Here is a 27566-nt window from a genome sequence, read left to right on the forward strand (position 1 = left end):
CTTTTAACAAAGAAATGTCGTCAAGTTCTAATAAAACTGGTGCTTTGGCAGCATCCACGCTAATCTCTTCCTCCATAACTGCACCAGCTCTTGCTGCTGCTTGTTCACATCACGACTGTGCTGCGCCTGAAAGTACTGCCCCTCATCGCTGATTGGTCCTGTCACTTTCTAACCGGGCCCAAACGGTTCAGATTGGAGCTTTGCAAGATGGATTCGCCAGTGAAAAACAAGGAAATGGGCGTATCCATCTGCTTTGCAAGGTTAGGCGGTCCCTAGCCCAGCAATATTCTATTCTATTCCTTTTAATCCTTTTTGGTGATTATAGACATGAGACCATCATCTGTATGCTGTTAATGAGATACAGCATTAACATATGTATCATTATTTTGATTAAAACTCACAAGAGTTTTTATCTTATCATTTTGATTTATTCTTGTTAAAAGTATGGTATTGGTTTTCTGTGAAACTCTACCTTTATTTCTGATCCCCTGCCATTGCCAACCACAGTCTTTACATTTGAGAGAAGCAGTGGCGCCCTGAGCTGTTTAGGGTTCCGTTTCTGTTCAATACTTGTGGGGCTTTTCCTTTACATTGAACAGCTGTGCTTTAGGAAGTGTTGTTTTGGTCAAGGCTTGGCTATTTTTTCTACTTTAAAGTTTCTTCTTCTCATATGAGTAATCCAGCAGATATTTCAATGTTTGGTGCAGCTATTTTGCTACTTGAACATGTCTGCCACCGGGCTGGACTTGGAGGTGGGGCTGGCAGTTCTGAACCTGAAAAGTTGGTGCTCAGCTGGAACCAAAAATGGTTGGTTCTTTCTTGGGAACAGTGACATCATCAGTGGGCGTATCACCATCTAGGTTGTGAAGATGAGCAGAAAATGGAGAAGTTGTCTGCTGGGGAGACAAAATGTTTGGTTGTAATGTGGGCATCAAGAGAATTCCAGGTGAAGCTGGAGAGTAGTACAAGGAGAGGAAAGTTATATGCTTAACTTTTGGAAGAGATGGCAAAGGCTGGGTTTAACTTGAACACCAAACTAAATAATTAGTTTAACTCAAGAAACTGAAGAAGAAATACCAGGACAGCAGAAAAGACTTGGGCAAAAGTGGAGCTGGGCATGATTATACATGTTTATCATGTCCTCCCACTTTGGTTCTGATTAAACTGGTGTGAATATGAGCTAGTTCGCCAGAAAGCATCAAGGTTCTGAGACTCCAGAATGGAACCAGAGCCAGAACCTGAACCGTGTCTGAAAACACCAGACTAGAACTTGAAACAGGGAGCCTCTGATTCCCAATCCAAGTCCTGCTGCCCAACCAAAAAAAAACCTCAACACAATATGTTCCTGAAATCCAGCCCAAATCCCTCTACAAAGTTTAGGATTATTCATTTTTAGGATAAGAGTTGTCCTGAGCCAAAAAGTTTAAAACAATACAAACTGAAAGTTTTATGCTAATCAAAACCAAGACTGGCTAACTATCTTACCAAGTATCATTATCCTAACCAGACATTTGTCATATGAGAAGATCTCCTCAAGATTTCTCAATTCTTATAGCTCTGATCCAATCAGGTCACTTTTGAATACAGTGTAGATACTATTTTGTAGTCCATGGGGAACTCAGGTTTGGTTAGAGATCATAAAGCATCTGTTTCCTTGCTATTTTAGGTTAGATAACTAAATTTAAAGCTGCTGCTCCTCCACACACAGTCGGGGGTCAGGGTTAATGTCTGCTCAGGGATTAGTCAGCTGATTTAATAGAGGAGTAGTCATAAGAACAGCTGGTGTGTCACTGAAGCATCATATATTAAATATTAACATCATTGGATGGTTTCACTTTTGTAGATTAGACAAACTGCTTGTAGAAACAGGACTGAGCCACAAACGACAGCTTCATCCTATTCATTATTCATTAAATAAAAACTATAAAATGTTTATAAATCTCAATGGTGAATCATTTGAATTCTCTTGAAACCTTGTTCCATTTTTTTGTTTTGAGCCACTTCTCTTTATTTATTCATCTCTTCCAAGAAGCTCATTGAGAGGAATACACAGTGACACGGCTCCACGCAGTCTTTGTCTGACTGTTTTTATTGCCTCACAAATTCATCTTTTTGGACTCGTTGGGTCGCATTTTGTTGGGCACCATGTTTTCCTCTTCTACTAAATTATTTCTCTGCATTTGACAGTTTAGATGCCTGGTGCCAGGAGTAATCGTGTCTCCATCTTCCTCACATCTCTCCCTCTCAGCATTCCCATCGAGGGGAGCTAAGACGTGAAGAAGCCACATAAGCGCAGAAAGCGAGAAAACCGCATTATCCAAATGGAAAGCAGAAAACCAAGAAAATGCTGGAGGGACTACATATCCCATCTGGCCTGGGAATACTTTACCATCCCACAGGAGGAGATGGAAGATGAAGAGGAGTAAAGTACGTCTGGACTACTTTGAGCAGTCTGCTGTCCCAGAAAAGCTGCATAAAATGGAAAGACAAATCTGTTTCTGTTTGAATTCAAGCCCCCCTTCCCTGTAAAAAGCTTACTCTTAAAATGAAAATTGATCTTTTAAAATGGAAGGGAGGATGGAGAGTGCCGGACTTTTGCAGCGATCAATATTTAGTGTATGAATTATATGTGGGGCACAGCTGAGTGTTGCAGCAGAAGGACAATAAATGCTTTTCCCTATACAACCCTTTTATTTCTCTGTTTCTGCACAACACTGTTAGACGTCATTTCACCCAAAAATCCCCCCAAGAAACATTTACCATGCTGAGAGAAGAGTTGGATTTGATATGGAAAAAGGAAAAGGATTAAAAGAAGTGTCAAAAAAGAAGACAAAAACGTTATCATCTCCCCAGAACATCCCATACCCCCGCACACAAACACAAAAACACATCCAGGAAACAAGCTTGGCAGCCAGTCAAACACTTTATGCGTCTAATCCCTTTGCTGCTATCCTCAAATCGAGACCTAAATACTTTTCTGACGTAGCTATAAAACAGTTTTTAAAGCTGTTTTTCCACTTCTTGACCTTAAATAAAGCCATTTTATGCAGGCTGATTGCTATTGGCATGTAAAGTTCATTAATATGTATTGAAATCAGCCCTGACTAAATGCTGAAAATGTCACGGCCTGTTAGATAGCAAACACTTTACCTGGCTAATCCCTCCCCTGCCATGCCTCCCCCTTTATACTCACCTCTCTAATCTCTCCCTTCCTGTTCCTCTCTTTTATCTCACCCCTTTTTCTCCCTGCCTAACCTTTACATCCCCCCTCTCTTGGCTCATCCTTCCTACCCACAGGGGAAATGATAATAAGCAATAAGCCATTTTTCCTACTTTCTGTCCTCCCTTTTTCTCAAACCCTCATCAATCCATCTTTTATCCGTCTTAATCTCACACTTTTACCTCCCCTTCTTCTCCATCTCCCTCGTACCCGCCGCCCCATGGGATGGCAATACTGTTAAGTTATTGATAAACTTAGTGTAGCAGCACATCGCATAAATATTCACCAGTTCTGCCTCTCAGTGCAGAGGCAAAAGCTTATGACTGTGAAAACCCCCAAGGAGCAGCAAGCATGCCCACACACACACACCCACACACACACACACACACACACAAACTAAATACATGAAAACTTAAAAACAGACCCCAGAGCCCTGTGATGTTGTTAAGAAGATTCTCTGGCAAAGATGAAAGGCAGAATGGATTTATGGGGATGTGGAAATTTCCCCTATTTGGAAAAGTACTGTAAAGGATAGTGATGTGTTAAAGTTGGTGCCTGTGGACCAATCACATGCTTCTAAATGTTGATTATTTCTTTGTTTAACTCCAGGTGTATGAGATTGGAGCTACAGATATGCCTATGCTTGATGTTTCTGAGTTAAAGGGATAGATTTTGGGAATACTGTTGGGGTGCTTTCACACCAAAGCTGTCTGGTACAGCTGAAACAAACCTGAGTCAAACCTTTGGTTTATTAGTGCTGGAGGGAAAGCTGTCCCCCAAAACCTGATGCAGACCAAACAGAGGTACCAAGACCACTTAAAACTGAAGGCCTAGGCCCCCTTTTATATAGACTCAGCTGCAGCTCCTTTGTTGTGAGGGCAGGAACCACCTTCTATCTCATCTAGACACTACTATTGAGCATTTTGGGTTAAACTAGCCACCATAGTCAGAGAGATGTGTGTTAAAAAAAAAAAAAAAACAGAAATTCATTTCAATTCAGTTAGCTTCATTGGCACTGAAAAAAAATGTGTGTACATTATCAAAGCATTGTACAAATTAATTAGAAAAACAGTATCATAATTACTACATGCATATTTTAAAAATCTAGGTTTAACTTTACAAATTGCCAATCAAAATTGCAAATAAATCGCAAAGGAGTAAAAAAGGACCAGCTACAGCGGCAAAGTTTGGAGGCAACATGAAATCTATTATTTTCTGTATGTATTTGCTTAAAACCCTTCCAGACTAGCATTGCTGTATACGACAAGACGACAACACCAGTTATTAAAAGTTAAACCAACTTTTCAACCAGAACCTGAGCCTTTTACTTTTCTTAAAGCTAGCCATTGTTCCCATCTGGCGAGGCGTCAGGATTACAACTTTAGATGAGCCCACCAGATTTTATTTCTCTTGGCTGTGTGAAAACAATTTCCAAATTAAAACTGGCCTCTCACTATTTTTGCAAACTATCTGCCTTATTTAAACAGAATACAACTGCAATACAAGATCTTTATGGATAAAAACTGACAGCCCCTCGCTATTTACACATGGCTGAAGTAGTGTGAGTGGTGTTCGATACAGGCTCTGCAGCTAAACAGAGGATAAAGCGCACACCTCTTTGGATGTATTAATTGCAGTCATTTCATATTAAATTTATAAAATTACTAGCTCCCCTGACATAAAGTACTCTAAACAGAACGACAGCTCACTTATGTGAAACAGATTTAATCTCAAGGAGATGCAGAAAGTGAGAAAACAAGCAGAATAACACCCTCCATTGTTGTTGTTTGTCACAGCAGTTTCACACAGCCTCACTATGATGACTGCCTTTCTTAAAGAGGTACAATCCAAGTATACTATAATGGAACACAAGGTACCTGATATTAACACTGAGTAGAACTGATACAACATATGGAAATGCACAATTAGATTTCAAAGAGCAGCCAGTACTGAAACCTGCTTTTCTCCAAAGGCCTGTAAGAGCGACACCACTGAGTACAAAAAATTGTATGGAAGCAAATAAGGAACTGACCCTACTTTGAACTTGATTCATCTAATCTGCTAATAAAACGTCTGTGAGGAGTTATTAGTGGGTTATGAAACAGACTGAAACGAATGCTCTTTATGAGCCACAAAAGCAAACAGAACACTACCACAGAGAGTGATTATCTTAATATAGTTATTTTTAATGCCTGAAACCTATGCTGTGGGGTTGGTGGCAGACAAAGTGATTAACAGAATGCTACAAAAACAGCCTATATTTTTACATTTTTCACAGTAAAGATTCACAGTGAGTGGTTATTTTGATTGTTGGAAGGTAACAGTATAAGGATTTCTCTACGAAAGCAACACTTGCACAGGAACAAGGTAAAGTAAGTAGAGAGGAGGGACTGAAATTAACACAAGCTTGAGCTTCCTCAAGGGATACATACAGTTTGACATTTAGCAGACAATTCTCCCATCTGGAAAAAGCAGAAAGTGCTTATTGGAGTGGTTCTCAACTGGTGAGGATGGGACTCACAAGTGAGCTGCAGAGCTGTTTTCAGTGGGTGGCAAATAGGGACGTTCCAATACCATTTTTTCCAACCTAATAATGATTCCAGAACTAGACCATTGGGTTTCCGCTGATATGTTACAGTCCCATACTCGTGTAAAGTTTCTGGATTGGCTGTGAAAAACTGCCCAATTATTTTAGCCCTCAGAACAACCTCAGAACAAGTCTCAGAGATTCACACTGTACAGCCTCACTGTGACATAGAAAGCTGTTTTTCCTGCTAAATCTTGTGAGTTTGACTGCTAAATATTAAAACAATGACACAGAGGGCCACATCATAGGCTCTCTATCTCTCTTTCTCTCCATTATGCGCTATTCTAGCCGCCTCCATAGTGATCTGAGTGTTTAAGTGTGCACAGTTTGACACGCATATTGCGATGACAGAACAGCCTACCAATTGGTTGACAGAACTCACAGAGCATTCTGAGAAAACAAACAAAATGGCTCGCCGAAAAGATTCTATAAGGGTTACGAAGGCATGGATAGTATCTTTTGAACCTCACAACGGCTAGCTTCAAGGGGAAGAAAGGGAATGATTTATAGTAAAAAGTTATTTAACTTTTAATAACCTGTTTCGTTTCCTGTCCTACGACAGCACCAATCTGGAAGTGTTTTTAAAGATACATACAGAGAATAATGAAAGTAATGCTGCCTCCAAACCTTTCTGGTGTAGTGGATTCACTTTTTCTCCATTGTTTCTTTTTTCTTCACTATTCTAGCTTGGGCATGCAGTATTTTCAAGCAGTGAAGACTATTATTTTCTGCTTTATATCACTAACATATAGCATGGCCAAATGATGCAAAATATAAAGTTAAGCACAATGGTATCCCAGATTGCAGATACCAATACTCATATTTAAGCTAACCTGACAGATGGATTTTTTTCACACATCCATCTGGTAAACCTTCCATAGACAGCATCTGGGAAAGGGCAGAGCCTTTGAAAAAAGGGTGATTGGATGAACGCTCTGTCACTTCTTCATAGGCTAATTAGAGCAACAAAACACATGACATAGCCGCTACCGAGGTGCACTCCTACTGAAGGAGTAAACTCCGTATAGAACTGCATAACGCAAACCATGGCGACTGTAGACATGTCAGTACACGACTTTTGTCATTCTTGAAAAGAAAACAACAAAACGCTGTTCTTTGTTCTTTTTTAATGAAGAAATGTCATGAAGTTCTAATAAAACTGGTGTTTTAGCAGCATCCACGCTAATCTCTTCTGCCATAATTGCACCAGCCCGTTGTCGCTCCTTGGTTACGTCACAACAATCGACGTTGACTGGTCCTGTCACTTTCTAACCAGGCCCAAACTGTTCAGATGGGGGCTTTGCAAGATGGATTTGCCAGTGAGAAACACGAAAACGGGCGTATCCATCTGCTTAGCAAGGTCAGTTTTAAGCAGTATAAGACTTATTTTCAACACCCCTATCGGAATCGGAACAACTCTACTGTGGCAAAAACACAATGTAGGCCATAACTGAACACACAGCCTGACATTTCATTTTACTCTGTGCCGGTATAACAAGCCAACAAACTGAACAGGCTAAACTATTCAATTGTCAAAGGGTTCATATTTATTCAACCAGAAGTTCTGGACATGAAACACAACATCAGTTACAAACACAAAACAACCATATCCTGGTCACAGAACAGGAAGTTATCAGCCAAAGTATCTAGTCTTTAGTTACATCCCTTGTCCAGATTGCAACAATTTTCTTTAGAGTAATTTTAAAAGGTTGAAAATTTGAGAATTTCTGTGACAAATTCTCATTCAGGAGATTTTAGTGGACCTTGAGGCTAGACCAGCTAAGAACCACCGGTTTAGAGCATCACTTCCTGTTACTGCCAGGTGGCTACCACTGTGACTTAATAACCTGGGTAAGGACACACCTGCATGTTTACCAAATAGACCAATTATGGTCACTTCTTGGCTCTAAAAACCAAGATGGCAACAGCCAATGCCAACAAGATGAGTCAAAGGGTTGACTTTCATTTCTGTATGTGATAGTACCATAGACTTTAAAAAGAATTGGCAGACTCAAACAGCTTTTGAAGTCAATCCACGGTGGCTTCCATATTGAAATCGCTGTCTGAACCAAACTTTGGATCGTCCCAACAGCAGACTAGAGCCTTCCCACTGAGCTCAACTTCCTGTCAACTAGCTAGCTAGCATTCTGGTTGACTGATAAATAGCGTCTGCCTGTCAAGCTATCTGTCAATCAAATGAGATGCACCAATCAGTGCACAGTGAGGTTTTTCCTAAATAAATTATAATCGAAACGACTGTGGTACAAAAAATCCCCCCCCCCCCATACAGTGAGAGGACATGAAAACATTAGCTAATGAGACATGTTTGGTTTTTTTGAACCAGGCTGTAAACCAGTTTTATTGAATTAGTGGTAAATGTATTTATTTAAAAAAAACGGAGGTTGCTGCTGGGATAGTGCACATATTTATGGTAAAACATTTGTCTCCTAATGTGTAATAGCAACAAAGTGTCTGCTTGAGAAGTGTGTTTGCTAAAAGCAGCAGCCTGCTGAGGTGATCAGAAACCAACAGACTCAACAAAGTTGCAGCTACAAAACAAAACAAATGATTAGAAAGATAAAAACCTCTTTTATTCACTTTATATTTTGCACTGATAAAGAATAAAACTATATCGTGATAATCAGGGGGCAGTAGATGGCTTTTATCATGTTTGGACATATCCAGGCTTCCCCTTCCTGGTAATCAGTCTTTATTCGTGGCTGAGATAAGCCAGCTGTAGCTTTATATTTATTGAACACTAAAGATTGGTATCTTGGTGTGCTCAAACCAAAGGAGATGAAATTTCCAGTCTTCTATATCTTGTCTTGATATGGTACATTAGCTGAAAGAGCTACTTTGTGTATTCCCAAATCTGAGCACAATCTCCCTTGAAATACTCTTGACAAGAAGTAGGACAAGGTTTGTAATGAAGCGGTAGAAACATATTTTCAGCCGTTATAACGCTGTTCTTTAGTTTTACTCATCTTCTTCACACTCTCATGTTTTGTTCTGTATCTGCAGAGTGCAGACTGAATAATAGAGCTCCCAGTGGCCAAAAGAAGAGGTCCATAACTTTTCAGACAAAAATTTGGAGATATTCAGTGCTTGAAGGCTTTCGAAACACAAAGTTTAAAAATTTCAACTCTCACTGACAAAATATTTTCTCCTGACATTTCTCTTTGTAATAGTGCCTATAGCAAATTAAAATAAAGAAAGCCTTACATTTGTCTTGAAGGCACCAGCATTCCACTAAAATATCTTCAAATTATTTTGTGCAAGAAAGAGAAAGCTGATTTTGTGGTTTTAAAGATTTCAAACCATTTTTAATGACAGACCAGTCTGTTTTAGTCCATGTCACAATGATTTCTCTCTTCTCAATGACGCTGTATATCTAATCTATCATGCAATTCCTTCTGGGAAGCGCCTGATTAGGACCTTTTGTATTTTTCAGCATGACAATGATCCCAAGCACAATGCTAATGCAGTGAACAGAGGAAAAATGGATGGAGAGAATGAACAGAAAATTAGCCAATTAAACACTGACAATTATGGGCTGACCTCCACAGAATCTAGTCCTACATAATATAAAGAGAGTATGGCATCACCTGGATGGAAAAACAGCTAAAAGACAGCCAAAATTCAGAGAGGTACTCTGGGATGTGCTGAAGTAAGCATGGCATAAAAAAACCAAAAGATAAGGAAACTGCAAGACTGCGAGGTCACATCACACTAAATGATGACTTTGCATGTTTAAGCCATTTGGCCCAGACAGCTGATGCTTTAATTTTGACTTTATATTCTTCAATTGTCTGGTTTTATCTTAATAAAATACTGAAAAGTTAAAACCTCAATTTTAAAGAAGTTTAGGTACAGTGCAAAATGTACATTAAAAACAATGCAATGATTTGCAAATCTCACAACAGAGAATAAATAACATTTCAGATGTTGAAACGGAGACATTTGAATATTCCATGAAAATATCAGCTCATTAGGAATTTGACTGCAAAAACTGCAAAAGAAGTACAAAAAAGTACCGCTGTGTAGCATCCCCACTTCTTTTAACATCAGCCTGTAAACGTCTGGGAAGTGAGGAGATCAGCTGCTGGAGTTTTGAGAGAGGAATGTCATCTCATTAGTGTCTGATGTAGGATTCTAGCTGCTCAACAGTCCTGGGTCTTCGGATTTGGTGAAAGGTCTGGACTGCAGGCAGGTCAGTTCAGCATCCAGACTCTTCCACTGTGAAGCCATGCTGTTGTAGTGGATGAGGTATGTGGTTTAGTAGTGTCTTATTGAAATCTGCAAGGCCTTCCCTGAAAGAGACATTGTCTGGATGGGAGTATATGTTGCTATGAAACCTCTAAATCAGTGGTACTCAACCGTTTTTACCAAAGAGCAACATTGTCTAAAAAAACACTTCAGCGAGAGCCACAATACAACCCAGTTAATCTGAAGTTAAATTATACTAAACTGTGAATTAGTGGATAATCATGAGGTTAATGGGATACAAATGTCTGTATAGTATCATAAGAAACAATCTGTCACTGATAATGAGTGTATATTTATTTTATTTCTCACTGACATCAGGCTAAAAGCTTGTATCTCAGTTTTTCATGATTTCAATCTCTTTTTATAAATCAGTGCCATTGGTCACCCTTTACATCTGCCAGTGGTTTGAAATCATTTTAAAGCAATAGCCTAACATATGTCAAAAGATCAATTTTTTTCGTTCCCTGAAAAGTGTTATTTTTGGAGAAACCAGTCTTTGGCCCCACACCGGCATTATGTAAGTTTCACCTAGCCTAAAGATTTTTGAAGACATTAGTACGTGCTGAGTTTGAGCTATGAGATGCTTTTCAAAGAAAAAGATGAATTATGTTTGGCTATTTGGGTATTTATATCTCAAACTGGGGCATTTACTGGAATTCTGTGGCTTTATTAACATAGAATAGATACTTTCTCATTTGTTTCCACTTATTTTTCATTCTTTGGTTAAAGGGGAAGGGGCCTCATATTGGTCTTTGCCCTGGGCCTCCAAATGACTAAAACCAGCCCTGCCTCACACCGGCAGCTCTCCAGACACATCGTTTCACCCTGCCTTATTTGGAGCTTTGGGTTTACATTTCTGCTCTTTTGACAATATTTATGATCATTAGTGCATTAGAGATCAAATAAAACACCCACCTTTGGACAACTTTCACTGGCTATTAGGTTATCTCCACGTGTGAGCCGTGACCCATGTGTTATGCTCGTTAATGACTTGCATTGGCACAGTTGTCATAAGATATCTGCAGGAAGTGGCTGGAGAAAAATTCCAAAGAGGAAATGGGAAGCTTCCATCTGAACACAAGACAGCACAGCTCAATGAATGAGCTTACTGAAGAGACGTGGACTTCCTCTGCGCTCCTCCCCCACACACGCTCCTCCGTTGAGCACATCCAACGGTAAAAATTTACAGATTTAAAATAATAAAGGCTTAAATTTGGAAGTCAAAGCCTGTCTTCTTTGTGTGGGTAACAGATTTATTGATGTGACCCAGCATGATTCTTTATTGATGACGGTTTTTAGTTAAGGATTTTTTTTTTCCAAGTAAGCCTTAAAAGAGCCGCAAGTGTCACTTAAGAGCCATATGCATTAGTTGCAAAATGTTCCTCCTTATAGTGGTTATGAGAATCCTTATAGATTTATGAGATCATTGCATCCTGTTTTATTAACATTTTACTAAAAGCAAGTGCCAAAATTTTTTGGCACTGGGGTTTTATTTCATGGAAAGTCATTAAAAACTGCTTAAATCGTGTGGCCAGATCAGGACAGGAGAGGCTAAATTATTCTGTAATTTGCATCTTTAGTCAGGATAAGCAGTATGGCTGCTGTAAGAGTGAGCATGTCAAGCTAACAACAGAAAACCACAAGCTGTGAATTATTTAGCACTACTGCTTTAACTACACAACCTGCAATCACCGTCCTTGCACTTAAGGAGCCAAACAGTCAATACTTAGTGGGAGTGTGACATTGCAGGGAAGAGTTTAATCACACTGAATCGAAGATGAACAAGTCAGGATCAATTTAAGTCTTAAAAACGCACCTCATCTCAACACCTGCTTCATTCCCACTGAAGGAGTGTGGTTAAAAATAGGTAGGCATTATGCAATGTCCTCTGGAAATGCTTTAACTAGTCTGTTCTCATTTGTTCTGCTGTGTAAAATCATTTCCTGCCCCATGAGATCCTCTGGACAAAGCTGTTTTATTTACACATCAAAAGACACCTTGATGTCTTGTTTAAGTCAGGGATAAATATGGTTGAAAATGACTAAAATTAGATCAGAAAGATGTCCAAACTCCTCTAAAATAAAGTCATTAAATTCTGCTTCAACAGCTTTATAAAGTGTCCTACATATCTCAAGAACTTTCCAACTAAATATAGCTCACTTAACATGTTGGCATCAAAGAGAAACATCCTAAAATCGATGTTCACTGGAAAAACTTATAAGCAGCTGTGAACAGTTTACAAGGATTTTTTCTAAGCACATTTTAGTGTCAGTATCATTGGGAGTGTTGAGCAGTGTACTGCAGACATTAAACTAGCAGTGTCACAGCTGATTTAACAGTCAGATTCTCAGTCATATCCACAGCCTTTAATTCTCTGTAGCTCTTGAGATAATCTTCCTCTTGCCGGCTGGTTTTGTTGTTGGCACAGACGACTGCCAGCGGCGCTGTGGCAGAGAAAACCGAGCCTGATCAGATTAGTACTCCTAATTTAGGAAGTGAAATAGATTTAGATTTCCCTCAATGAAAGGCAATACTTATCCTGCGAGGTAATCTTATCGTCTTGCTTGTGAATTCAAAAAACTGACAGCATGCTGAAAATAAAACTGTTCGGAGTGCACAAGCTCATTCTGATTTTGGGTGTCAATATTATGTAAATTCCCTAATTAATATTAAAATTTCATTCTAAGTCCAGACACGTTGTTTTTTCTGGACAGCTCGAAGTCTTAATGTGTGCAGTGATGCTGCAGTTTTGCTGGCACCTTCTGTACAGGCGGTGTGACACTTTTTCACAGTGGACATGAGGCCAGTGAATTGACAGCTTCAAGACAAATTTGGTCCCCTCCGTGAACGACGCTCGCGTGTCTTGAGTGCAGGCAGGAAACTTCAACTTGGCATGCGTGAAATCAATGTTTTCACACCAAAGGTTATGTGTTCCCTGCAGCGACCGTCTTAAAGTGTGTGTGTCTGAGAGTCTGGCTCTGTAGATGTGTGTACCTGCAGGCCCTTGGCCGTCAGAGTGCGAGGGTTGGCAACATAAGAGTGGAGACGTCCATCCACTCCTCTCAGCAGCGGCTCGGAGTCTCGGACGTACTGCAGGTCTCTGGATGTCCGCAGGTCCACCACCTCCATGGACTGACTCACATTTTGAACCTGACACACAAAACACACAACAGATAATGTGAATGATAATTGTTAGCTGCCAGAAATTCCTATGAGCGGTTTTGGCTGTTGCCTGATTTTTGCCACCTGTTATTTGTTTTCAAACACCTGTTGTTTCCCTGCTAACATGACTGAGCAGTAATATGATGGAACATTTAAAGGGCTGGTTCACACATTTTCTTTCATACCTCTCAGGTTATCTTGCCAAGCAGACAGTTTTGGTTTTATCTGCCCAGGAGATTTCTGCCTCTGCTACATCACAATAAAAAGAGATTAAAATGGAGTTTCATGTATACTACACATACTATATTTAGATGGACAATGCACCAACTGCTTGGGAGTGAAGCCAAAATACTGGGTCATTAATAGGGATGGGTACTCAAGCACCAACCTCACAGCAAGGACCCTTTTGAAACTGAAGCAATTATTATTTAGTTCTTCTTCTGGCAAATAAATAGTTAATTTGGGGGACTTAAGATGCCTAAAATCTCCTCAAAACACTATAAAAAGTCCATCGTGCAGGCAAATGTAAGATAGGGGACTGGGTAGGAGATACAGACGAAAACAAAAATCCCAACAGGAAGTCCAACAACTTCATTTTAATTACAAAATAAGGTGTGATGGTCATCATAGTGCTAAATGACTAACCTGTTGTAACTTTTATATTCATTATTCTGTCTCCTACATTTTCTGGTAAGACAAATCCTCCTGTATCACTTGCTGTTGGAAGTGACAAAAAATGGGTCATTTGTCTGTTCCTCTTGCTGTGATGAACCTACTAATCTCAGATTTTGAACTGAAGTCTTCCATAATTGTCCACAACACTAACATTTTCAAAAATGTACACCTCACTGGCAATGGCAAGCATTCCAATTTCTCGCCAGTTTCACAGGAAGTTGGCATAACTCTCATACCAAACATCCGATTTCATTCAAGTTTCACATGTAAGTAAAACTTGAACAAAATCAGATGTCCCTCTACACTTTCAAAGGTTAATTTTATGGTTTTAATGTAGCGCCAATTACTGGAAGAAGCCAGCTAAACCTCTAACATAGAATGTCTAATCTTCTGTTAATTCCATATTAGAAATATCAGTCTTACCTGTATCACATCTAAATATTAGCATCTCGCTCTGTCATTCTGCCACCTACTGCTGACAGCCAGCGCTACTTCATATACAAAGTGCAATATGCTCATTATTTTTGATTTAATGAGAGTCCTGGGAGGATCCATATGGTCCCTCTGCTCTGGTGCAGTGCACTGCAAAGTTTACCATCACCACGCAATGGCTTCACACCAGTGGTTGCTACACACCCCAACATGCTTCGGGATGCAAGGGCCCTTCTGTGCTGCTTGCAGTTTTCATTGATATTAATACCCTTGTCAGTGCTTCTTATCGATCCAAATCTTTTTCAGTACTACTACAAATGTTTTTCTGTTGTTTGGCAGAAAGACAAAATGATGACAGTACATTTATTTTGGGGCTTTGTGCCTTTACTGGAGAGATGGGGAAGTGGATAGAGCCATAAACTGTGGCCGCCCACATACATGGGGTGCATCTTAAACCACTAGGCCATCTGCATCCTATAATAGTACATTTTTAATAAAGTGGTATTAGCTGAGAAGAGCTTTTGTTCTTTATTCAAAGAGGAGGACAGATTCAGAAACAGGGATGAGAGAGTGAGGGCCACAGGCCGTCTACACCTCTTCATCAAAGTTTTTTGTCAAAAACAGAGTCGTTGTATTTTTAAAGTGACATTTGAACATAACAACTTTGAGGATGAACAATTTAACAAATTTGAGTCCTTAAAACACACTTTAAAGTGTTAGGAAGGATGATGAATAAAGAAAACGACTTCAGCTGAAGTAGGTCTGTTGGTCCAGCCTTAACTCCTCCAACTTTATTTGTTGGTATGGCTAATATTTGCAGACCAATCTACCAAAGCATCAGTTGTAAATAGCAGCAGCATTTTTTATATCTGCTGATACGATAGTTACTGATAATATTGTGCATCCTTAGTATTGTCGTGCTGATTTTTTTTCAAGTGTTTATTATTCTGATTAGCTTGGTTTAAGTATTTATTTGATGAAGAAATGACTGGATGAAATGTCATGATGAACAGCTGTGTTCTCAATGTGGCTTCTTGCAGTGCTCTCAACCACAGAAGACTCTGCAATGAGCAGATTAGAGGAGGAAAGGCAAGAGAACACATAATAAAACAACAATACAGCCTTAAACTTTTCTTAACTGTGAGTCTTGCTTTATGCAAGTGCTGGGTGATATGTCTTTTTCTCCCTTTATGGTAAGAGTATTGAAATTTGTTATTATGGCAGCATAACATGTTGGGCATCAGGCTTCTACTTCATCACTCCTCACAGATTTATTTCAGATGCAGGATTTGAGGAGTGATGAGATAACATCTTAAACCCCTCACTGGAGCCTACAGGTGGATGCTGGGGTGGAGGTGGGTTGAAAGCGAGAGCGCAGTATTGATTCAGGGCAGAGCTGGCAATTGCAGAGCAGAGGAAGAGACCGGAAATCTTTCAGCTGAAATAGACTGAGGATGTGTGTCATATGCTTTGATTATGATGCATGTCAGGTGTGAATCATTGTGTTTTAGTGTGACTGCCTGGACTAGCTTGCAGGCTTGGCTTCATTACATTGTGGCACACCCAAGCACTGCTACTCCCTGTCTCCCCTTTAAAGAAGTCAGTGATACAAAACTAAACTCATGCCTGTGCACTAGACTGCAGACAGATGGTCCTAAGTCTGTCTGCAGTCTGTGTATATTCAATTCTCAGTGCATTTTCACTTGTAACTGAACCTAGGTGGTTTTCAGTTTCAATTCTCTGCAGTTAAGTTGTGTTAAGCTGCTATTTAAACCCCCCATTTCCTGATATGACTTTTATAATAAAAGCATTCAAACAGTATAACTGAGAAATTTTATTGTAAAAACTTTGCAGGAAGGGGTTTGTTTATCGCTGAATAAACAGAGCTTTACCAGGCAACAACCAGTTGCAAGTGTGCAGAGTATTTACAAGTGCTTCTTTGACCACGAGTCACAGCCACAGACCCCTCCTTTAATAATCCTGTACATAAAACAACTGAGTCAGAGGTGAAACAGGCTTTAAGTAGTCTTTAAGGCATTGCAACGTAGATTCAAATTACTGTAGGTCTGGGTTTAAATAAATAAACAATCTATTCTAGCACATAGGCAATGTCAAACACCCAGACAGACCAACAACGACGCTGTGCAAAGTGAGCAAGTTCCCTTCTAATTTCTTGACTCTGTGACATAAAATCTGAAAAGAACCTCTTTACCTGACTGCTGTGCTGCAGTTCACTTTCATTGTAAATCAAGACACTTTGCCACTAAGAGAAAGGGTAATGCTGTATGGTCAGTGAGTACACAGGCCCATCTGGCTCTGTTCTCAAGTGTCAGAGCAAAGCATGCACAAGACTGGGGCTCACTGAGCTGTAATCTGTGTGAAATCCCTGTTTATATGCTCCTTTTTCAGGATCAGCATCTGTGTCATGCACTACAACAAAATGCATGTGGTTAAACTGATGAGTATTTGTCCAAAAATCCATTTCATGACAAAACTAATACTAGTTTACCACCATCACTACTTCAAACTAACTCAATAATCTGTCCTGCTGTGGACTGTACTGGCATATAGACTGCAGTGTCATGCATGGTTCAATCTGCTCATTCTTTGGCTGCATTTAACTGTAGCAGTGCTTTATGTCAGCACCTGGGGAATTTTGGCTTCACATTTGTACAACTAAAGGAAACAGTGACAAGTAGTCCACATTAACAGTCAGTGGTTGTACAGCCCTGAATTACATTTAGTTTTTGCCTCCATCCAGAATTATTGTCTCCGTTTCTTGGATTAATCCACAGAACTCAAGGGATCCATTTATTTAGACTTTGTGTGCTTTTGTAAGTTTAACAAAACCGTCCTCTGTTTTTGAAAATGCTATAGCAGGCATTTGTCTGCCTGTTAAAAATCAATAGAATTAGAGTTTACAGACTGCTGGGCAACTCTGTGAAGCCCTGCAGTCAATCTTTGAGCTCAGAGGGATTGTTTTTTTTTTCAATCTTATCTGGGGAAAGAAATGCACCTGCACCTGTTATATGATGTACTCCATATTTAAACTGTCAGAGAGTGAATGAGTCGATGTTTTCAGCTCTGAAGTGTTCATATAGATTTCAGGAGTGGCAGGTGTTTAACCATTAGAAGCATTCAGAGACATGCCACTTTTTCAGAGGAGGAAAATCTTTAATTCCCTAGCCTGATGTCTCCCTGTCTATCAAAGTTTGCATATAGTCAGGGAGAAAAAAAACACATCCGAGGCTGTTGCTGATGTTCTTTTTTTTTGTCTCTGGGGCACAGCAGTAAAATCTGTTGTTCTTCCACTTTAATGCAGTTGATGGCCCTGACAGAACTACAGGCAACATGAGCTTAGTATTCCAGTCTCCACCTTTGTGTGTGACTTGCAAACAAGCAACAAAACTAAACTATGAACAGTGAGGCTGGCATCTTCAAATAGGACTGAAGGGTTTTGGCTGACTCTGATATTCTGTCATTTGCATCTGAGCCAACAAAATACTGCCAAAGAAATGCAGCAGAATGATGGAAATGAAGCAGCTGCTTGAGCCCAGTGCATCCTGGTACATGTAGGCAGTGCCAGCTCTGACCAGTGAGATGAAGAACTCAGTTTTTCATGATCATAAAACACAAAATCAGGAATTCATTGTCTCCACTGATAATGTTTGAAAGCAGCATACGTCCTCATAAAACATGGTTTGGTTTTAAAATGACCCCTTAATATTAACATCATCATACTGACATGTTGGATTAAAAAATAACAGACTATATTGAGCAGAGAAAATATAGATGCTAGGCATTTTAATTGCTTAAGTCATTAGCACTAACATTAAAACTACTGGCCTCTGAGCAGGTGTGCTGAGCTCAGGGTGTCTGCAGAAAATCTGATATCAAATTCCATACGTTTTAAGACTATTTAAGACCCTCTTCATGCTTTTTAAGACCCTATTGCATCTTCAGTGTCTAACCTGTTTCATAAATGACACCATTCATATATTTTGTGCTGACTGTAGGATAAAAATGTAACAATGTAGAAAAGAAAATTACAAAAATAAGTTTTCTTAGAGAATTTTGTCATTAGAATATGAGGAAAAGACCTCAGTTTGATACCACAAGGTAGCTGACAGTTGAGGGTTTTATTTACTTTTTTGTAAGACAACCTAAATATGCCATACTGCAGTCTTACAGTACATTTTTACACATTTTGCATTTCCATTGCTGCATTTTATCGCCTGTTGTGTCCAGTTTTAATGCACTCTTGGATACACAGTATATATATTTTTTACTTTTTCTACTTTGAATTTCTAAAATGGTGCATGGCACAGTAGCTGTGTTTTCTTCCCCCACTTTGCAAAAAGGTGCATTTCCTCATCATTAACATGCACACAGCACTTGCTAGAGACCCTGCAGAACTTTTAGCATGCACTGACAGCTCAACAAGCAAAAACACAGAATCTCAGGTGTTGTTAAAATAACATATAAAAACACAAATGTGGAAAAATTAAGTTAGAACCTCGTGGTGAAAATGAAGACTTCAAAAGCTACAAGATTTAAAACCTCATAGTCTTGCATTTAAGACTTTTTAATACTTTTAAAAAGCCTCTGTTTTTACTAAATAGGTTAATTAACTTTTAAGATCTTTTAGGTCTGTTCACTAATTCTTAACAGTTCAAATATCAAAAAGCAGAATAATCCTTTTCATTGGGGAAGACCTGTTAAAATAAGAGTGGGATGCAAGAATTTTTAAGTAGCCCAGAAGTTGGAGCCCAGGACTAGTAATTCATTACAGTACAGAGTTTATGAATCCACAGTGAGTCACAGATAAAATCAGAGAGGGGTCTGGGGTCCTCCTCCAGGAAATTTAGAACATCCAGCACTGAATCATGGAGAATATTTATGCAACAATTTGTGGGTGAGAGAATATTAAAATCGTATTAAGTTGACTAGAAATAAAAATTAGATAAGGACATGTCTTACTTAAAGGGCTGCTAACATTTCAGATCCCTCAGTGGTAAAAATCCGACTTTTAAGACTTTTAAAGACCTTAAAGGGGACATATTTTACCCTTTTAGGACAAGTTTATTTTGGTCTCAGAGGTCCCCAAAACATGCCTGTGAAGTTGCTGCAAAAACACTCTAGTATTGGATTCTTGCAGGTCTAAAACACTCTCTGTTCCAGCCCTGCTCAGAATGAGCCGTTTCTCTGTCTGTGGCTTTAAGTGTCAGTGAGCTGTCTGACTCCGCCCCTGACCACACCCCTCTCAGCATTCCTGATGTTACAATGTTACAGATGCTTTTATCCAAAGTTAAGGACATGACTAGGATTTGAACCATCAATGTCCCACTGAACTATCCAGCATCTCAGCTGGCAGCTGAGAGGAAGATCAGGATATTAGGGCAGAACTTTCCTCCAAGCGGGGAGAGCCAATCAAACCTGGGGGTGGTGCTTATTCCCCACATGAGATCATGAGGGGAAAATGTGAGAACAGCTTGTTTTAGCACACATTTTCTAAAAGGTGGAGAAAGAGTGGAAGGGAAAAAATCTGTCTGGTATTTGAGGGGATTGTGGACAGGCCAGGGACACATATTTGTGTTCGAAAAGCCTGAAAAAGTGATTTTTGCATAATATGCCCCCTTTAAATATCAAATGTGCAATTTGAGACTTTTCATAGATCAGCCAGAACCTGTTTAAAGTCTGTTTTTAGGACTGAAACTTGTTGATTTGTTCATCCTCAAACTTTAAACTGTGTGCTTTATTGGCTACAGTTAAAGGCCTAAACTACATTTAAATAACAGTATCAATATTAACTTATATAACTTTTAAAATATTGGCATATCAGAAAAAATCCAACATTGTGCATCCCATTCGACAATGCCAATAGAGACCAGACTGAGTCTTTAGTTGAATCTTTCCCAACCAACAGACCTGTATGGAGGCAGCCACACTACCAGTAATGCTAAAAATAAACAAAGTTTTGAAAAAAGTTCAGCAGTGTTTTATTAATACTCCTTTTTGGTACAAAGCAGTTTCACTTTGATCCATTTACAGAGAGAGCTGTGGATTATGCAAAATAACAGAGACACAAGATCTTGAAGGCACATTGCTGCTGAATATTTTTAAGATAGCCAAAGAGCCCAAGAGAGAAAAGAATCATGGGGAGTGAGAGGAGGGAGACATGCAGGGAGCAGCACCAAGGCAGGGACTTAAACCTGTGACAGCTGAAGACTTTAGCCTGCTCTACCCACAGAGCCAAACCGGTGTGCACATTACTGCTCAATTTTATTTTACATTTAATTTCTCTAATTTTTCAGTACCACTGACCAAAATCCTCTAACCAAAGTTTAAAGGGAAAGAAGCACAGATCTAAGAGAATGATGACTGAAGTGCAGACCAGTAAAACCAAAAGAGAAGCAGGAACACAGTTTTGGGTTTATTTGCTTTAAAATGGCACTAAAAAGGCTAAACGTTATGCAACGTAATGGAGCTCATACCTCCATTTGTAGAGACCTTCTATCAAATTCATTTAAACATGAGAATATATCCTAGAATATGCTCTGCTCTAAACAAACACACTGATGCTTCATCTCATTAAGTGCCTTGAAATAAACCCAGAAACACTTCAAATCTCTTTTAAATTGAGTGAAAAACAAGCATGAAAGAAGACATCCATTATCCATTAAAATGACCCAGATATTCAGAAGTGATATGCAAACAAACAAACACTCAGGAAAGTAACCCACCCACACATCTCCCGCTGTAACACATGCTGGCGAGGCGGGAGATGAGCTGCACACCTAAATACGCGCGTGCATTTCCACATACATGCGCAATATCAGAAACAAATAGGTGTCATTTTCAGAGAAACCCTAAGGTAATTAAGATTCTTCTTTTTTTTTTTTTTTTTTTTACAATTGCCTGAAGAGGCAGAACAGAAGAAAAGTCACAGATTGTTTTCATCCTCCTCTCTCTTTTCTCACTCTTCCTGTGAGAAGAGAACAGGATGTAATGCCAGCAGTGAAAGATAAAACAGGAGTTATGATCCTCCTGATCTTGTCGTTAATGTGCTGTGGTTCACTTTCTTTGGCGTGAAAACAGAATGTGTGAATCCTGATGTGAGAGCCCCGCTCCAGTGCAGGCTTTTTGAAAATGTTTGCTGGACTGATGGTGTTCAATAATTCATCAACTTCTGTCACAAATCACTTTTATTTCTGTCTCAGGACGCCATATACATTGAGAGAAATGTGCTTACGCAGCCAGATGCAAATCTGCACACAAACATGCACAAATGCAAGCTCATTAAAGCGCCCTAACACTCACATACAGCGCTGAATGCTGCATATAGAACAAAATGTTTGTACCCACCCATCTGTCTGTGATTCCTTTGAGTTTAAACTCTTTTGGCATGTTGAATGACTGGAGGTCTTTAGAGGATATAGCTACTGATGTATCAGGAATGCATCTGTCAGTGAGACCTCGGTGTGTGCGTGGCTGTGCGTTTCTCTTTATGTGTGTTTCTCCAAGTGTCAAAACAAAGAGACAGTCCAGTGAATATTTCATTCCAGTACGCTGCCTTTCGCCCCCCCCCCGTGCTGCATCACAATGCTGACCGCTGAAACATGCAGGGGCGCGTTCAAGAGCCAGACAAACACAAACACGCACACCCACCTGTTCAGTCAGCAGGCGTAGCTGTCGACTCCGAGGGTCTCGTTTGCAGAGGTTTCGTGCCGGGGCGACCACCGTGCAAACACACCTGCCGTCAGGATCCGAAGCCGTGCTGTACACCTGCCAGCCCTCCTCTGAGCCCGGGTACAAACCCTGTGCATACAAACACAAACAAACAAAGGCGCTGTGTTAATGAAGTCGCTGCAAGATAAACATGTCAGCTGTGCAATGGACAAAAGAGGAGGCCAAAAAGTCACACACTGAGCTAACTGTTGGTTTAACATGTTTGATTTTTCTGGTCATTGCATTGCACTTTTTTGGGAGGGATTTTTACGCCTGGTGAGAGAAAGAGTATCGAATGACATGAGGGAAAGGCACCACAGGCCCTTACCCAGGCTGTCTGCCCCAGAGATGGAAGCCTCTGTACATGGGGCGCACAAAGTACCACACCACTGCCACCCCTGCATTTAATCAGGAATTCTTTTGTCATAAATTTTACCATTTTAAACCCCCAAATGGATGGATAATGTAATGACAATGTGTATTGAGTACAATTAAATTTGTTCAAAAGCAATTAAGACATTAATCTGAAAATGAGGTTGCAACAAGCTTTATGCTATAAAGGAAGAGGCTGGGGTGGAGGAAGTTAAGCTTTGCCAGCAGCAGCGTGGTTCATCAGTATTAATGCAAGCAGGGATCAGTGAGAGGTATGTCATATTTAAATGCAGCGTTGTGTTGAGAGAAAGAGCTGTGATTGGATGTGGGAGCTGGGATGACGGTTAGGTGTATGACTACCGTGTCCTGCATGTATTAACGCTGAACTTCATTTAATTAACACCAGTTAAACTGTAACTATGGTTATATGGACCTTTGGTATGTGACGTCAGCGACTCTGCCAACTCAAATTCCCACAAATATCTATTTAGAGCATATTTTGTATATAAAAATCTTGAAAGCTTGAAGTGTTAGTTTTCACAGTCTGCAAATCACTTTCCTTTCAGCCATCCATTTTCTTTCACTGATCCAAAACTGGGTCGCTATAGCATCAGGCCTTCATCAGGGTCTTCATCAGGGTGTGAAAAAAACACGCTCTGATGAAGACCCGGTGTGGTCAAAACCAGCTTTCTTTGTGATTTTATTGTTTTATTAGATATGCCCTGAACCATTAAAGGCTTTTTAACCTAATCCTTGGCTCGAGCAAGTGTGTGCCTGAAGATTGCCCTGGTGGCTTCTCCCTTTTTTCAACATTTTATGCATCATTCTTCAAGAGCACCTGGCTCTTACCTGGAGTTTACCACACAACGAGAGCACACGGTACAGCTCTCCTTTTTGCAATACCTAACCCTAGTTGTAACCTGAGCTGACAGTCAGGTGCTGTCATAGTTTTTGAACAGTGGAGTTTAGTTGGATAAAACTCATGCCGAGGGCGGTCAGCAGAACTGAAATACATCTCCTCTGCCAAGAGGAGCTTTCAGTTTGGTTCTTTTCTCGTTCTAATTCTAAAAATGTGGCCTAGATCTGATAAGACTGCGGCCCTATTATGGCTACATCCGAGCTAATTACTACACCTGTGGCAGCCATTATATCTACTGGCATAAAGTACAACTAAACCCCTGCCGTTTCCAGTCATTGAAAAGTTTTTAATAGTGTTACATACTCTTTATCTAAGGAAGAAAAATGGTCAAGTTCTGAAAAAACTGCTGCTGAGAACAATGGTGTTGGACTTGGAGGTGCTGAACCTGACCGCTTCGCATTGAGCTAAAAACCGCCCCAATGCATGCTGGAGGTCCCGGCTAAATAAGCCAACAGCACCACATCATCTGCAAAAAGCAGAGATGAAATTCTGAGGTCATCCAACCAAAATCATTTTATGAAACGTAAGAAGTCATTTTCCATAACAGTGGCTCTTTTACAACAGATGTACTGAATGGGCTAATGCTAGCAAATGTCAGTACTTAACATGACAATGTGTCCTTGTGACTTCTAACTAGGGCTAAACAATTTTGGATATTATATTATAATATGGAATATTATAATATTCCATATTATATTATAATATGGAATAATTTTTGAAGTTCCTCATTGATGTATTATTCAACAAACACATGCAATGAATCATTTTATATTATAACCAGCACAGTATTGGATTAAACTAAGGCTTACACCTATTTTTGGAAAAAAAATCTAATTGCAGTTATTTTGACTTATATTGCAATTTCAATGTATATTGTTGTTTTAAAGAGCATGATCATTTCTTATTGAGAAAACCATTTTCATTTGTTTATTTATTTCAGACAACAAACATACAGAATAAAGAGAGTAGTATTTTTTTGACAGAGTCACTGGCATCTGTGCTAAGAAGACTACTTGTCTTTTTTACTCTCTTTGACTTTCATGGCTCCAAAACCCACCTCCAACATAATTATGGACTAAAATGCATAGTACAATAATGACAACACTGGTGCTTCCACCCTCTTTTAAATTAGATTTGTCAAGCAATAGCAAAAAACTCAAAAGTAGGACCCAAACGCAACGGCACTGAAGCAAAAACAAATGTTTAAACTAAAAATGCTAAAAAATACAACAAAAGGCCAAAAATATAAACCCAAGCTCAACAAAAAATTAGGGCTGGGCAATTAATCACAAAAGAGATTAAACTGTAATACGGCCTGCTGCAATTTTCAAATTGCAGAGGGTGCAGCTATTTGTTTTACCTGAAATTTGTGTCAAAATACCAGTTTAAATGGTTTTTTTGCAGCAGAGATGCAATCATTCTAGTGGCATATCTTAAGAATAGTGTACAAAAAATTCCTGTTCTCTTCATTTTTGTATATTTTTCTTGTAAAATATGAGAATTAGATAAAATTATCATTCCCTTTCTTACAAGTATTCATATCCAATTTGCAAAATAAGTCAAAATCATCAAAATTAGATATTTTTAAAATTGTTCAGCCTTCATTTAATCTAATATTGTGTTGGTTATAGTTTAGAATAAACTATTGTATGGGTTTTTTTTGGAAAATACATGAGATAAGGAACTTAAAATATAATCGTTTATTAAATCGCAATAGCAATATTGGGTAAAAAAAAAATCGAAATTACATTATTTTCCCAAATCATTCAGCCCTACAAAAAATACATGAAAGAACACTGGAGACACAGAACGGAGAGTGAATACGGGCTGGGGATCCACAAACTGACAAAGACACAGAGAAACACAGAAACTAAGTAGACAGGGAGTGATTACACACAGGGGGACAGGTGAGGGCGTGAGGCCAATGAGACACAGGTGACGACAAATGAGACACAGGTGAGGGCAATCAAAGTGGAGGGAAAAACACAAAGACAGGAAGAGAACCAGAATCACACACAAGGAGAGAGAAACTACAATATAAAACAGGAAACACACTGGGGATAGAGAAAACAAGGACACGGTATAACAGAACTAGAAGCTAAACTGGAAAACTCAAGGACTAGGGAACACAGGAGGCTGAAAACAAACTAAGCTCAGGAAACTAAACAGCTACAACAAAAACCAAAACCATGACAAAGTGATGTCATAACAGTCACCTGTCTGCCAGAGGTTCAGTCTTCTGTGTTATTTATTTATTTTCTCCCACACTATTAACATAAAATTATCAAATTCCACATACATTTTATCCAAATCATCCGCCCCAGCTCCAGTAATATTGTACGGGCTCTTTGGACATTTTATACCTTTTAAGGCGTTAAAGTGTGTTGTAACTATGTAATGTAATGTAATGTTGATAATTAATTCAACAACTAGATGTTTGTTAAGTGTAAACTATAAAAAAGTCATGGCTCCAGCTTCTAAAACATGGCACTTGGCCATTTCTTCTTTGAAAATCTTGTAAATTAAACATCTCTGGTTGATGGATTATTTATAAGAGAATACAAGATAGATGAAGTCAAAGTGGCTAACCCTTCATGAAATTTGATCACCTAAAAAATTCTCTTAACTAGATTGGGAAACATAAATGTTAAAAAGTCCACATTTTCAGGTAAACTGGCTAAAAAAAATGCCCTTGTCTAATGCACACAACACCCCATGATTGTAATTTTTTTTGGAACCGTTTTCATCCCTCACCACCTCTAAATTTCGGCTCTCGCATCTCCTTCCATGCTGCATTATGAACAGGATAAGATAATGCACTCAAACGTCACACATCCACCCAGTGTGCTTCTATCATGTGCAAACAGCACCAGCTCCACAGGCACGAGGGTGTTATGGAATAATTGTCCCTGCATCACATCCCTCAGGAGCTGCTTTCCTTCAGGCTGCACATAAATCCTGCAGCACATATACAGTGTGATGAAAGAGCTCCCAGTATAGGTAGAGGATTACTACTCAGTGGGAATGTATTTCAATAAAGTCAGTGTTTTGGTTCAATGATGACCGTGCAAAAGAAATCAAAAAGTAGCATTTAAAGAGGTACTCATGCTGCGCTTACGAACAGGGAAAATAAAGAGACTCTTTAGACTATATCTAATTTTTCTGTTTGATTTTCTAATGTCTATTTTTATCATTTTTTATGCTGTTTTTGGTTATTTTAGTGTGAATCTTTTCGTTTAAAAGTGTTTTCACAATAACCCAATGACTCATTCTCCTGAAGCAGCATCTCTGTAGAAATAGCACATTTCCTCAGTGTGCTTTCCGGGTCAGGCTGTATTTAGGCGAGCGGCCAAATGTTTTCCTTTCACCATCGTTTTCTGTCTATTTCCATGTCAACCGTACATCTCAGCAGGGTTCCAGGAAATCTCAGTTAGATGCATGTTGTAATCTAAGTGACCACCTAGGTTTGTAAGAAGGTGAGTGCATGTTCTCTTTGTATTTTATTGTACCCAACTAAACTGTCGACATCCGTCACTGAATGGGATGTGTCTTGTTTGCAGCTTAAATCAGCACTGACATCTCCCACACGTCTGCGTCCAGGAAAGCTATCAGCAGTACTGGAGAGTTTTCTCCCTCGTATCCACAGCCAGAGCTGCTTTTCTCTGGCAAAAAGTCACCAGCTCCCCAGAGTTATCTCAGAAAACTGCACCAAAATGATTTCTGACCAACTCACGGTCCACACCAACACACAGCTCTGCTTCTTCTGCCACCTGGCCCATGTCATTAAAACATTAATTTCATATCATCACCTTATGTTTACTATCAGCTTATAGTTTTGTCAGTGCAATACTTTCTTTCCAGTTAATTTACCAGATTAAAAAGTATTTATCAGTGTTTTACAACATAAACTGGTTTCTGTGGCTTTAATATCTATTTTATTTACATTTTACAAAAGTCAGAGTTATATAATATGGAAACTCAGCTACAACTGATATCATAGCACAGGAAACATTTACAATAAAAAACAATCAATAATAAACAATAAATAATAATAATATGACTGAGTTTGACCACAACTTCCTCCTGTAGTCCTCCTTTGCGGATGTTTACGTCCCTGGGGTGAAAAGGTTGCAGGCGGGTCAAACACAGCCAGCAGTGATGAGTGAGGAGACAAAACCAGGTCTGCTTCACGGAAATGAAGAAAT

General features: G+C 39.3%; 1 protein-coding gene across 2 annotated transcripts in view; it reads right to left on the reverse strand.

Annotated features, from left to right (window-relative positions):
• The window catches only part of LOC121507877 (noelin-2-like), an 81833-nt gene that overhangs the window by 32784 nt on the left and 21483 nt on the right, over positions 1-27566 (reverse strand). For both annotated transcript variants that reach the window (XM_041784248.1, XM_041784247.1), the window contains 2 exons: positions 22011-22160; positions 13068-13223 (listed from right to left, as the gene is read on the reverse strand). In XM_041784248.1, coding sequence (XP_041640182.1) covers positions 13068-13223; positions 22011-22160 — 306 coding nt within the window. The remainder of the gene's footprint in view (positions 1-13067; positions 13224-22010; positions 22161-27566) is intronic.

The sequence above is a fragment of the Cheilinus undulatus genome, linkage group 4 (genome assembly GCF_018320785.1).
Source record: "Cheilinus undulatus linkage group 4, ASM1832078v1, whole genome shotgun sequence".
Taxonomy (NCBI): Eukaryota; Metazoa; Chordata; class Actinopteri; order Labriformes; family Labridae; genus Cheilinus; species Cheilinus undulatus.